Here is a 15,132-nt window from a genome sequence, read left to right as displayed (position 1 = left end):
AATTTGCCAGTGAGAACATGTAGAAGTCATTTGAAACAGTACAGGAGAGAGAATAAAAGCGATTTTGGTATCTACTCCTTTTATTATTTCATGAACACAAAACTGATGGCCATTAACAGCATCCAAAAGTAGATGTGATCAATCAAATGGTCTGTGTGTTTTATCAGAGGACAATCTTAGAAAAAGAATATGAACCTTGCTAGAAGCACATTTATAGGGTACTATGTATTAAAATTTTAATACAAATTCAGAAAATCTGTGTCAACAGACCTCTCTTATAAAAAGAGTTCCCCTGGCTAGATATTCATCCCATGGAGAAGAACAGTATTTGCAAATATAATTTTCTGGGTTAGCAAACCAAACCCCATTTTAATTGTAGCCAGACGATTTTCCAACATAGTACCTTGGTAAGACAATCGCAAATATATGAAGTGTCCTTAATCTGTCAGTAGCTAGAACTTATCCCACAAACCCAATACTTAATGATGTCCTTTTGTCTGTCATCATACACTTTTTTGCTCTGTGTAGGTACATAGTACTGTAAGCAACAGTTCAGGTATGAACCTGTTCATTTACAAATTTAGAAGAAAATGCTTCCTTTTCCATTTAATTTTTTTTCCTATGGCCATATTGTTGCCCTTTTAATAATTAAGGAAAAGAGAGAGAGAGCTGTAAGTTCTAAAATTTCACATCTATTTAAACACAAAATTAGGAAGAAGTAGTATTCATTCGCAAAAATCATCAAAACATATTCCTATAAAAAAGCAATGAGGGACTGTGCCTTCTGTTTAAGTTGTCTGAAACAGTGTGGGTTGATAGAGGCTCCAAATGAACAGGTATCCCAAACATCACAGGCTGTAATGATGTGTTAACCTTGGTGACAGTCAGAACAGCAGGGTCAAAGGTTCAGCTGGCATCCCTGGGGGTGATCCTTCAAGGTGAATTTGAGACTCATTGACAGGGCAGCACAGTAAAACTGACCCTGCAGTCTGAAAAATGTATATGTTACAAAGATGAACTGCCTTTTTGTTGAACTTTACATTCTTGGCAGTAGAAGAAATGGCCTTTGTTAACATGGTTGACATAGGGAGAACACAGTTTGTCACCAGCTGAAATGGTAAAACTGAACTTTTTCAAAGGTTACCTTTTAATTTTGATCCATAAATAATTAGCAAAGCAGGCTTGCAGGTTTATTTACTCTGCTTGCTCCAGCTACTCTTCATTTTGCATATTTAAAAGTTATTTCCCCACGTCCTACTTAAAATGTCTAGATTGCTAATATTAACGTTTCTCCTCCTACTGAAAAACCCCTTACAACTATCTACATTTTGTAAGCTTCAAGAATAACAGATAAAACTCAGACTGATTTCAGTAATGCCAGAATTTCACACTGGGAGTTCAGGATGTGTGCAAAGTGTATTTCCATGAAAGATACTAACCATAGTCATTGTGAATGCAAATTTCCCAGGAGTTATAATAATGCAAAGTACCTACAATAAAGACATCCCTAGTTTATTAATAAACTTTTGAGATCCTTGAATACCAAAGACAATAATTTCAGAACCACTTTGACACTTTGGCATAACATGAATGGTAAAGACGTGTTTTTTATAAAGTAAATCTCAAAATAGTTGTAGCTAGGGTAGATCCTGCAAGCATTACACAACCACAAACACCTAGAGTGGAGCATGCCCCGAGTACGTAAGGGAGAATATAACTCTACTGTTTTGTCTTTTTACCAAAAAGAGCCTATTCACGATTTAGGATGTAACAACACTGCGCTCTGGCAAAGTGGCACAACAAAGCTTTGTTACAATAGTGACAGCCTGCTTTACATGTATGAATGAATTCATCCTCGTAAATCACAAAATGCTGAATAAGGAGCACTGAACAACTTCCAGGCTTGCCTCAAATCACAGAGGAAGATTGCAGCAGCCCAGCAATCTGCTTTGCTTAGCTTGCAGACTTTCTACCTCAAAGCAATTCTTCCTTTAGTGTACAATAATTTTCTCTGTAGAAAAATGTTCTGCAGCTTATTTTTAAAAATCGTGTTGCCATGTACTAACTGTACAGTCTCATGGTAAAAAAAGCTCATCTTCAACTCTATTCACTGTACAGGTCTACCAGAGAGTGGAACCACTCATTCCTGGAACACCTACCATGAACTGTAAAATACCTTCAGTCAGATACCTGCAGCTTCTGTGGTAACACTCTACCCTGAAAAAGAATTTTTTTTCCCCACTTGATTTGTGTCAGGTTTTACTCCAAGAGAAACGCTCGAATTGAACACCAGAGTTCCAAGTAGTCCTAAAAGACAAATGATCTCAGATGAATGGAAAAAGAACGATCTCTAGGATCTGAAATGTGGGCTGTGGTGGAGGGAATCCCAAGCCACCATGTCAATGCCTTTCACTTTCAGCAACTTGTCATTCTGAATGGCTTAACCACTTGGAAAAGCCATGATGCTAAATACACACACTTACAGCTAAGAAATCTTAGTCACAACTGTTTTGTTCAAGGAACCAAAGTTCACATTTTGTGAGGGAAGGCAAAGTTACTTAAGCCTACATCTCTACAGTTAGTTTCAAAATGAGGTATATTTCATGTGGCACTAAAAGTATTTCAAGATACATAACAGGAAAGCATTTCACTTTGTCAAATTTTACCTTTTTAACAGTATTATTTTCCCTGGAATGTCTATGGGGTTTATTCTGTCTTAAACCTATAGAGGCAAGAACTTACACGCTTTTCCCCAGCTCATCTCTGTGTGATATATTCTCCCCCATGCAGCCAGAACCAGGAGGTCCAGCACAGGCAAGCTGACAACTGACAACAGCAGCAACAGAGAGAGACAAAAGCAAAGCTGATGAGTTAGAAGAAGATGAGTATGATCAGATCCAAGTATAACTAACCATCCACACTTCCACACGAAATAAAAGAACAATCTTTATGTGACTGTGTGCCAAAAAGATTCTTGTTAGATAATGATTTTTCAGGGGGAAAAAACATCAATTAATTGCTCCATGCAGCATGAGTATTAGCAAGAATTGTGCTCCAGCTAAATAGGGAAAGAAAGTAGTGGTTTTTTCTTTCCCTTTTAAGGAGGGTAACTATATGAAGGCAGACTTGGTCATGCATAGTATTACACAGGAGTCTGGAATAACAGCCTGCAATGTGTATGTTAGTCCCACACTACTGCACGTGGTGAATATCTGAACTTGGCAGTAAGTAATTGTGAGTATATTATTACCTGGAGAGAGAGAAGTACTCTGTTGGGTTGAGGAAACCCAAGAACTGAAAAATTATTATTTTTGAAGTGCTGTGATTTGGACTAGACTTTTCATATAACCAGAAGCATCACAGGAAACTCAGTAAGGCAAAACTATCCAAACAAAGTGAAATAAGCAAAAATGAAGTTGACAGAACTTTCAAAAAGTAGACCAAAATATCAAAGCAAACCAAACAAGAAGCTCTAATCACTTACATCTGTTCAAGGCTCCAAAAATGGGCACTGTTCTTCTCTACTATTTTTATTCTACATTTTTCTTTTGATTATGAGAGCATAATATGTGCAAACTCAGCACATAGATTGTTGAGGTTTTATTAAACATGCTTTTAGAGTTAGTGTCATTTTTACTTTACAAAACTAATTCCTAAAAAAAGCATGATACACAATAAAGTCTCAGTTAGCAGTTATCCGATATTTAGATTTTAAGTGACAACATGTGGCTGCTGCGGTGTGCAAGTGACTAGCAATATCAAAAATGCCAAGAGCAATCAAATTTATAAGGTCCACTGAAGAATTTCAGGAGAAAAATGTACTTTTTTTTCCCCCCAAACAGGGAGGGTTTTAGTGTTTGGAAAAAGTGAACACAGTGAGGAGCTGGGTTGCTTCACCCGACTGATACAGACTTGCCACATGTAATATCTTGATTTCTGCAGGACATTTGTGTGTTAAAAGGTCTGTCAAGCTTTACTAATGGAAATATCTCTGTATGCAAGCATAAAATAAATGCAATTGCAATAAAAATAAGTAAAAGGTTCACAGATCCAGGAGTTTGCATGAAAGAACCTTGGAATGCAGAAAATCTCTAGTGCTTTTTTGCCCTCCTGATCTGTAGGTATCCCAAGTCCCCCATCAATGGTCTGAACCCCTCCCTGGACGTGTTTTCTGCCTGCACACAGCATGCACGCTTCCCAGCGTTGAGTCCCAACGTCAGGCGGGTCAGACTCACCAAAGGCTTAAAAAGTCTGATTCTTGGCTCTTCCTTTGCTTCTCGTTGGTTTTGCTCATGATGAGGAACCAAAGAAGACACACAGCACAACAGTCCCTGAGGGGCTGGGGAGAATGCTGCCTTCAGAAAAGGATTTTTAACTTAGTGGAGGATGTCCACACTCTACATGTAGGATTTCCATACAGCTGGTGAAGGGATTGGAAGAGAAGAATTAACTTTCTAAAACCAAACTTCATCTTTATTGTGTGTAATATTATCAAAGGCTCCTTTCCTGACTGCTTAAAAAAACTAACCAAACAAAAATGTTTCTTTTTCATTAAGAGAATAAAATGAATGAAGAAATAATTTCCCTCCCACATCCTTTCTTCATCTCCCTTATCCATCCCCAAAAACCCCCAACAACTAGACTGTGAGCCAAACAAAACAAAGAATTTACTTTCTCAGCATAATAAATCACCTCTGCTCCTAGCCATTCAAATCATAAAGACCTACACGCTCTGGATCGCTCAAGTAACCTAGTTTGAGATAACAACCACCTGTTTTTTTATTATTTTTTAAGGAGAAGCTTCCCAGACTCCCTTTCTATAATTTCAGATGATCCCAGAGGTTCAAAAATCTCAATAAGCCATTTTAACAAGAGAATCCTGATACTCTAATGTCTAGGCCTATGGAAGTCTCAAACCTCAGATATCTGACACATACGCTGTTTGCTGCAGGCATTTATTTTCTTTTACTATCTAGGTCATCAGTTCATGACTAGGGACAAAAGAAATCCGTGGAGAATTTTGACTCAATGAGGAGTTTTCAAATTCCTTTCAGTCTGCAGAGTATCTGCAAAAGAACTTAATTCTTCCTCATTTTACTTTTATATTTAAAATTAGAAATCAGTGTAAAATAAAGTCAAGCATAGAAAAAGATATACTTCGTTCATATTAAAGAAGTACTTTGCCCTACTGATAGGTGAAATAATACTGAGAAACCATAGTTATGCATGTCTAATGCCTCACATTTTAAGTGGTGAGAAGACAAAATAGCTGAAGCAATGCACATCACTGACGCAAAGGAATATATCTGAAAGTTTTGAGAAAAACCAGAAGGAACAGATACTCTTAGTTATAGGGACAATATGATCAGCAATAATTTGGTTTAAAATGCCAGCAATTAAATGACCATAACAAGCCTTTTTAATCTAACATTGAATTATGATGAGTTTAAATTCCAGTAGTTTTGTTTAGTGTGAACACAGTCTATAAATCTCATAACCTTACACAGCAGGCTACACTATTACCAAGCGAGCCCTTGGGAACACAGGAGGTTATTTTGGTCCTGAATGCAAAACCCAGTCTCTGCGACATCCACCACAAGCCTCGTGTCCTCCCCAGACCATAGACATTTGACATCAGGCTACCCTTGTGCCTTGTGCCATGATGCTCCTTCCCTTTTCACTAATTCTACGTACTCCTTTGGAGGTATTACCCTTTGGAAGTGTCTATTGAAAAGACACATCACATCAAAGCATAGTTTACCCTGTTCTCCACTTTATCCATCAGCCTTGCACAGAAGATTCAAGGTTAATAACAAGCCCTTTAAACCAATTAGAACAATGCTGGCATTGGGTATGACTCAAACACTTCAGACTAACAGACCTTTTCCTCATCATTTTCTTTCAGCAAACATTACATGGAGATGCAAACATAATGCAGAAATCATCTTGTCCCCCAAAGAAGTATTTGGGGCAGTTGACTGTAAGAGCTGTAGAGAAGGAAGGGAAACGTCCACACGGTTGTTTCCAGGCTGTTTGGTTTGGCTTGGGGCGTGGAGCACTCCAGCCAAGGCCAGCTCGTTTTGCCCTTACCCTCAGAGCAGCAGGAGCTGTGTGGCCATGCGAGCACGAGGCCGTGCTGGAGCCATCCGGCCTGTCTCTCAGCAGGGCCTATTAGCTCCGGCGGGGCGCCACACTAACCGCTGCCAGATGGCTCCTGGCCGGCTCCAGGAGCGAGCTGAACGAGCTCACATCTGCCCCACAAGCTCTGCAGAGCTGTGCTCTCAACACGGCAAACCTGCAAAGGGCTGCGGGGAGGGAACCCTGTAACACGCCAGGGCTTTCCACCCGCGTTCGCTTCTCTGCTTGTCGCTATGAAAGGCTGTGGCCAGGGCTGCAAACTGCTTGTGGGTATCTTAGAGGAGAAAAGGTTTGTCTCAAAGAGATGGGTCTGAAAAATGATGCGAGTAACACGCCAAATAGGATGGAGGAGGAGAAAGAGGAAAATGAATAGAAAAATAAAAACACGTCAGATATTTTCTCTTCTTCCTATTAGCACAGGCTATCAGATTTTTTACAGCCTTCCAAGATGAGCAAGGTCCTCTGTTCATGAAGGTAATGTTTTCTAGGGCTCAGCCAAAAACCCAACAATGTTCAAAATGATGTGACAAATGCTAATCAAAGATTAACATATCACTGAAAAGAGCTCAGATACGCCTGTGATAATAAAAAAAGACATGCAAAGCAGCAGCATTGCAGAAGAAACCCTGAGAATTCTTTGGCTTAACACAGAAAGAGTGGTTGTGCAGATGTGGAAACTGGAGTGGTTTAGGGATGGCAGGGGAAAAGGCAGGCACACAGGGAGAACCGAGGAGGAGGATGGGAAAGGTGCCCTGATGATAATGCAGGAGACGACACAAGCACGTGTCATGGTTAGAACAGAAAACACGGGAGATGACCCAGAAGACACATTTTGAATGATCTGTCAAATCAGGAGTGCAGAAGAGACTCCAGCAGGAGCAACAAGGACCCTGAAACAGAGCTTTAAGCATGAACACAGAAAAACAATGCCACATATTAGAAAAACTAAGAGCAAGAAACAGCAGGATTTACAGCCATTCTCACAGTCCTCTAGGACAATTGTGTGGTTCCAAATGTTTTTTCACAACCTTTTCCTTTTTTTTTCTCCTTGGGGTGCAAACTCACAGAAGCTCCAGTTGTATCTCTAGAAGAAGCAATATTAACAGCAGGAGAAATACAAATCATTACCAAAAAAGTACTCTTGATCCTCAAGGAAGCCACCATCGTAGGGATTAGCAGATGATGGAAAAAGAGAGGTAAAGTGGGAAGCCAACCCTCTCAGGGAGTGACAGAAGCAGGCAGAATGAAGAAAAAGGACTGCGAAGAAAGGAAATAGCTGGGAGGCAACGAATACATATTTGGGAATCAGAAGAAGAAACACACTTCTCTCCCTAACCCTCCTGGGACATATAGGAAATTGCTGCTTGCCCTTTAATCTGCCCCCAAAAGAAAAAACAATTAAAATTAAATAAAACCCTGAACCATAGGTACCTTCTTCCCCTCTTCCCCTTATGCCCATTGCTTTGTGTGCTGTGTACCCAGGCCATGAGCTTTCATGCAGCTCTCCACAGGACAGACTATGCTACCATCAGCATTATGTCTTCTACAGGAATATGCATTCTTTTGATGTGTATCTGAAATACATAATTTGGGGAAATTAAGATGTTAAGAGAATAATGAATAAGAAGTTAATGAAAAAAGAGATCAGGCGAGAAAAAAAAAAAAAAAAAAAAGGGAGAAATGAAGAAGAAAGAAATAAAACCAAATATCCAGAATTAATTTTGAGTGGCATTGTAACACTATGGTTTGTGTCAGAAGCATCACTGTTTTAAAGGGTTAATACGGTTACTCCTGCACAGCATAGTGCAACAAATTATACCAATTTTTATTGTCTTTTTCTTGATTTGCCTCCCTCTGCAATTTTTCCCACTGCAATTTAACTTTGGAAGGAAAAGCTCCTTTCCTAAATAGGGAATTAGTTTCTGCTTTTTCCACTGTTCCCTCCAATGCAAACAACCATTTCTCTTTTCCTTTTTAACTGATAGACATAGTAATTTCTTCCATTTCTTTTTAATTTTTTGTTATGACTGAGATCATATTGGGATCACCTATGTAGTTTTAAACTTGCCAAAACACAATGAGGCTGTGAGTGGTCTCCACCAAGAAGAATGAACCTAGTTTTCTTTGACAATTCATTAAAAAAAACCTGGGGCAAATACATAAAACATGTTCCTGTGAATGGTACCCTTAAGGAAGATTTCTCATCGCAGCAGCAGATCAGGGGCTTTGTGTTCACATTTTTTAGAGAACATTTTCATCACTCACTTCTGTAAAAATAGTACTGTGCAAGACACAATAAAAGCTTCGTATTTGCAATGTACTGTTTAAGGGCCAGGAGACGGAACAGGAATCAAGAATTCAAGTTGCAACTTATCTAAAATTCAGGCTAGATGAGGCTCTGTGTAGCTTGATCTGATTAGCGATGTCCCTGCTTATGGCAGGGGGGTTGGACCAGATGACCTTTGGAGGTCCCTTCCAGCCCAGACATTCTATGATTCTAAAATAAGAGTTTAAGTAATTCAAAACTGTTGATGTCACAAGACAGCCACACAAAAAAAGGAATGAAAATGTAACTTTAAGGAAGTTGAACAAGGAAAGACAAAAGGTTTATCAAGCTTTTTCTTTTAAAAATCAAATAAGGATGATTCAGGATAAATGACAGATAAGAGTTAATACAAAAGAGAGGGAAATTGGAATCGCAGCGTTGCACCCAAGTTTCAGTGCAAAGGCTTTGCGTTTTTGTACCCAACTACAGAGCATTTCTTTTTTTAGGTACCAGCATCCTTTTTCATGTATATGTAAAAGATTTTACCTATTAAATTTTCATGTTCAGGACGCACAGCTTTTTTCTTATACCACCTACACCATGACTTCATGTGAACAACCAGGAAGCTTTCTGAAGCATGGGCTACTGCTGCTCACGGGGCAGTAACAGAAGCAGATGTGAAATCCTGACCTCCAAACTTGGCTCAAACATCAACTTGCTCCGGATCTTATGTGAGATATGTATACATCCTCCCACGGGGAAAGGATTAATAATTACAGGCACTCTTGACTGCATCCTGATTTTATGAAGGCTTAATTAATTATACAGGCATTGCCCCTTAATATATGAGACAAACAGAGAGAGATGCAAAAGCACACAGAGGTTGCCCTGTCTAGATGGAAGACCCAGAAAATCTTCTTTGAATGCTTTATGCTCCTTCGAGTCTGTAATTATTGCCAGTTTTTGCCTAAAGATATGCTTAAAGGCCCCACCATCTTGGTTAGATTACTAATGTCAGCATCTTTTACACAGACAATTACATTTGGGATTCACAAAGAAGAGGGAGCAGCGACACAGATCCTTAAGGGAGACTGAGCAAACCTAAGGCAGGCAGACACCACCACTTTACAGATCACAGCACACCAGATATTTACATCAACACCAAAGCCAGAGAGTGCTTTGCATTGCAGCATACAGCAGGAGGCTTTGCTTATCTGAGCTTCCAAAATGATACCTCCAGACAAGCGGTTAGTCCTAATCACATGACAGAGTGGGGCTAGATAGGTGGGAGAAAAAGGCTGGGTGGATGCAAGGACAGGTTGTGAGAGGAAATGGACGGGGAATGAGGTGAAAATTTCAATACAGTGGTGTGTGGTAGGAAGGCAGTGGGGACACCACATGAAAAGTAGTGGCAGGTTTTGGAGTACAACAGGAAGATGGCTGAGAAGTGAATGGGGGTACACTGGAGGTATTTACAGGCTTACAAGCAACCAGTGTTCACAGTAATTACTCTGAGTGCCCAAGCAAGTCACTACTAATGGCACTCGCAGCCACTGATACTCCTGCCAACTGCATCTAGACAAAATATATTAGGAAAGACCAAGCCCAGTGATTACAGCAGTCAGCAGAAACTAGACTGACTGCACTTCCTCCTCAGCCCAAGGGAATGCAAACTCATAGCTTTTGGCATGAAAGTAAGTGCCTGAAACACATGGCTATGTCCTAATGACTCTGGGCTGCCATGCAAAGAAGATGGCTAGACTGATGGGGCTGCGAGCAGGCCTGTTCCTGGTGAAGATACCTCAGAGCTCAGAGGCCCAGCCTAGATCCTTGCTCCACGCAATATGCAGGTCTATGAACTTCACCTGGCAAGACAGCAATTCCAAATACATAAACACCACTATGGGCTGCAAACAGAACGAGGAACATCCCCACCCCAATGAGCTCCATTCTCTCTCCTTCCTAGACAACACCTTAATTCTTCCTTCTCACTGTTTCTCAGCTCCAAGAGGAGAGTCACACAGCTTCTCCTAGAGCAGACAGAACATTTCAAAAACTGGAAAAAATACTTTTTATTTCTACATTGTTCACAATGAAAAATTTGAGCTATTCACTGGACTGTGCTGAAGCACTCCTTTTTTAGCTATATTTAGTACAGGACAGATCCTTGATTCCACAGTAATCCCAGGAGAAACATTAACTAGGTGAGCACAGAATCACACAAGCTCTGCTCTGGCCTCATGAAAATTGTTTTTCAATTCAATGAATTAAGTTAAAGATAAGCATTTGCTTCACATGCAAGACTGTTATTCCTGCTTCATTTGTAATATATGGAGAGGGATTAGCCACATCAAGCATATGCTTTCATACCGTGATGTCAAGAACACACATGAGAAAAATCTTGTTCAGCTTCAGTGCACTGAGAAAACTGTTTATAGACAATATATTCAAGAGCAGAGAGGGGAAAAAAAATGTTTTGATGATGATTCTTCATCAGATTTGCCCAGTGCAGACTGAAGAGCTTACAAAGAGTCTGATTTGTGTTAAAACTGAGCGGTACGGAGAGAGCAGTGCTCAAAGAAAATGTCTGTTTCTCTAATATTTATCACAGATAGCTGTGCCCATACCCCTACTTTCAATTTTCATTTGTTCCATTCACTACTGTATATAACCTGAAAGACATATACATTTATTTCTCTTCAAAGCACATTTGTTTGCCCTACAAATGGACCAAAAATATGCAAAGAGTACTTTGATTTTTATTATCTCACTTACATAAACATATCAATTTTCTTAACCCTACCAGGACAAAAAAATATTTTCTCCTTATGGCATTCCAGAGGAAGTTGTGCCTTAACTTGGGTCTTATTTAATGGCTATTTATTTACATGTCTGCCTGCAAACTCTGTCAGGAACCAAGCTACCACCACTGTTTCTCCAACACCCTTAATACTCAGTCTGTAAGCCCAGTTCTGCTGACTCAAAGATCAACACTGTCACTGCAGATGAGACAAAAAGCTCCCATATACTAATACCAAGGTTATTTCATGGGCATACCATCTTTTTGTATAGATACAAATTAAAAAAAAGAGCTGTCAAGCATCATCCCTTATGCCAAAAAAAAGTATGTTTATTTTAAATCTCTTTAGCAAAAGGAAAGCATTAATATGAAATGTTTTAAATAGCCTTTGACACTTAAGGACTCTTAAAATGGCAATGAGTCAAAGAACAACAAGCTTTTAAGAATGAAAACAACTGGAAATTCTTTAGAAATGGAGCTACTAAAGTATTTCCATTGATTAAATGCCCACTACTGTTACATATATATTGAACACCAACACATATAATCTGACATTTCCCCATCTGGTAACTTTAGGGCTTAAAAAGAAGAAGGTAACACCTGTAAACTGTATTGTCTGAAATTTTGTCCCACTGAATTAATGATAATTTTGCCACCAAATGAATGTAGGCGTTTATTTTAAATACAGGCACTCAAATGGAAACTTTTTTTTTTCTTTTTTAAAAAGGGTTGATTTTATGTAAAAAGGAAAGCTATCACCTAAAGCCCAACAACATCATCCTTACTTCAGGTGTTGTACTCTTTAATTCTTTATATTCCTGTTGCAAAACTGGAATGGAAATGACCTAAAGGAGTTAAGTTACCTGAAATGGAATAATACCCTCAACTCCTAACCACTAGCAAGATAATATAGATGGTTACTGCAACGCTGTTAAGATATGCATCTGAGTGAATATTTATCCACTTGGCAAGATCCTGCTCCAGCTGTAAGTCGATGCAAATCTGCATTACAATGTAGCTTCATTCTCTTGCCTGTGTGAGAAAGCAGCCGTGATACTAATAGTGCTGCTTAAAACAATGCCAGGCAAAGATGATGTAAATGAACTCAGTTGAACTAACTATCGCAGCAATGTTAATTTACACCTCCACTGAAAACAAACACTCATTTGGGCAAGTGAAGCAAATGTATATCTACACCTACATCAAAACTCATTTTCAGTTGTTTGCTTTTGGAACCAGAAACTGGTAACGCAAGATAACTCCACCAGATGTCACGGTGAAAGAATACTGTGAGGTGAGTGTTTGGGACCATCACCAGAAAAGAAAACCAAACTGAGAGGCTTTATTCCATCGTCAGCATAATGTTAAATACAGGTGGCACTGCCAGTCAGTGATAGTTGCTCTTGTTCTGGGTATGTCTTTGTTTCAGCAGCTGAGAGAAGAGCAGTTTTCATGTATAATGAAAGAAATTTACTTAATAGGCAACACCTGAAAATCCTCCAAGAGAACAAACTACAACAATAGCTAATGCAAGTTTAGAAAGCATTTCCTGAGAGAAAGCAAAATAGCCTAGCACTGGAATCTTCTCTTTATCTCAGGTCAATTGACCTGTCACAGTGGGAGAGAGATTTGAAAAGGAAATTGCAAGTTCTTAGCAAGTATGATTGGAGGAATTGAGTTAATAGCCAGCAATCAGTATAGGTTCAGTAGGGTACTTAAAAATTTAAATATATGCATATGCCACAACTACAGAATGCCTGAGCTTTGTCTTGTTTCTAAGAAAAAAAATGGAACAACTGGCAATTTAAATCTCAAACAAAATTGGTAATTTTTTACTTAGGTTTCTTGAGCTAAGTGTTCTTCCATTAAAATTTTCCCTTGTTCCAGCATATGATTTAAGTATATAAATTGTGTGTGTCTCTGATCTTGTTTTACACCACTAATCCTCCACCAACAGGATCCTATATGGTACATGCTTTCAGATGATACCGTTTCTCACCATATGGAAGATGTTTTTGCATCACCATGCTGGCAGCAAGCAAATGATTTTTGAATACCATTTTTCATTGCAATTTCTTCAAGCCATTTAGGCTCACCAGCTTTTTGTTTCAAATGTCAAAAATTAAAAGAAAGTAGTCTGATTTGAGGAGCTGCTTTATCCATCTCTTGAATAACTGAGCACTGTATTGAGCAAGATACAGATGCAAATGAGTATGACAACAACTCTATTGAACAAACAGCTTAATTTAAGAGGGCAGGATAAGCCATCACCTCTCTAAAGAAATGTGACTATATCCCAAAAGCCTTCTTATCCTTTCTAATACAATACACAACTTTTCTGCACAGATCCTTTCCAACAGAATTATAGATCTATAGATCACCCAGATCACTAGTAGTTCCTCTTTCCAACCAAACAAGGCAGGTATTTTAGGTTGTAGAAATGTGTAGATGGATAAAAGGCAATAAAATTAGAGGAAAGTGACAAATACAATGGCTTTTATTTCCACAAGCTTCTAATTCATCTGAGGAAGAGAAGGGCCGATCCAAGGAAGTACAGCATGGCTGGATGCCCACATGCTCAAGAGACTAGTAATATTAGATTAGCTAATTTGTGTATTGTCTGAAAAAAATTTTATACTTACTGTAATTCTCTCATCTTTGTCATCTAGAGGGGTCCCATCTTTTTTCCATGATATAGTGGGTTCTGGGTGACCTCTTGGGGGCTGACATTCCATCACTGCAGGTTCACCCACAGCAACCATTACATCTGATGGATTTTGTCTGAAGTCATCCCGCAGAACTGAAGAAATAAAGAAAATGAAGTAAAACATTACACAACAATATACCAGTAGCACAGCAAAGGGCCTTTTGTTTTGGTTTTGGCCTTTAACGGTCCCTGTTATCATGGTACTTTATATTAACGAACAATTCAGTTAATTAATTTCATCTGGCATCCTCAGATGGTCTCTGGTACTTCCACAGAGGAGCACAGGAAACCCATGTACAACTCACATTTGACTTGCAACACAGAAGCCAGGTGAATAACACTGACAGAGGTGCAAGGCTGGCACAGATACAGGACTGTTTGCCCAGAAAAGCTGCCTCACTGCTCGTGCCCAGCCTAATGTCTGCCTGGGGTGTGAGCACAGGGTCCCTATCGCAGCCGAAGGTGGCACAATGTCTTCTGCTCAGGCAGCACGTCACTCGGGAAGAATCACACCAGGGATTGCTTTCTGCCCCTCTTTTTCTGATGCAAAAGGTCACCCTGCCACTAACTCAAAGGTTTAGTGTTAAAGGTAGGCCATATGAATTGTACCCATCCCTGAATATATGGCAAAAATGAACAAACTAAATTTCCCAGTTTCCTGATGACATTTTAAGACACTAAACATTTGTGCAGGTTTAGCTGAACTCATCTTTGCAATTTGGCCTGTGTCGTCTTCAAGGAAAAAACAAACAAAACCTTTCCTGATCTCTGTGAGTCTTCCCTTAGCCTGAGCCAGGACTATATCCTTCATCTGGAAGAAGTACATTTTACTACCTTTTTTGTAGAAAGAAACATTTTTATTGTGGCTTCATTACTAGAATTTCTTGCTTCTCGTCATTTGGCCAGGCTCAGGCCTGGAAGCTCTAGTTCCCTCCAATCACCCACTATGAATATTATCCATAGCTGAGTGTTTATTTTTCTTTTGGGGATAGGAAAGACATCATACTGTGCACAGCAGACCTCTACACAGGGACACGGTTTAACAGAATAATGCCATTCCCAAGTCTTGCCGAGTAAGTGGTGTTAGGTTTAATACAAAAATAAATAACTCAAATGACAACAAATATAACATTTTAGTCTTCTCCTCTGCTGTTACTCCATCCACACTGAACAAAGGATACAGTAATGGAAAAGTACATTACAACCAAAGGGCTCTCAGGA

General features: G+C 39.3%; 1 protein-coding gene across 1 annotated transcript in view; it reads right to left on the bottom strand.

Moving 5' to 3' along the window:
* The window catches only part of LOC103781982 (roundabout homolog 1-like), a gene marked incomplete at both ends in the record, with an annotated part of 30,719 nt that extends 16,715 nt beyond the window's left edge, over nt 1-14,004 (bottom strand). The window contains one exon of the mRNA XM_008949713.1: nt 13,847-14,004. Within this exon, the coding sequence (XP_008947961.1) occupies nt 13,847-14,004 (158 nt within the window). The remainder of the gene's footprint in view (nt 1-13,846) is intronic.
* Between the last annotated feature and the right edge of the window lie 1,128 nt (nt 14,005-15,132).

The sequence above is a fragment of the Merops nubicus genome, unplaced genomic scaffold (genome assembly GCF_000691845.1).
Source record: "Merops nubicus isolate BGI_N331 unplaced genomic scaffold, ASM69184v1 scaffold49321, whole genome shotgun sequence".
Lineage (NCBI taxonomy): Eukaryota > Metazoa > Chordata > Aves > Coraciiformes > Meropidae > Merops > Merops nubicus.
Note: the sequence above shows the minus strand (reverse complement) of the source record. Positions and strands in the feature narration are given on the sequence as shown.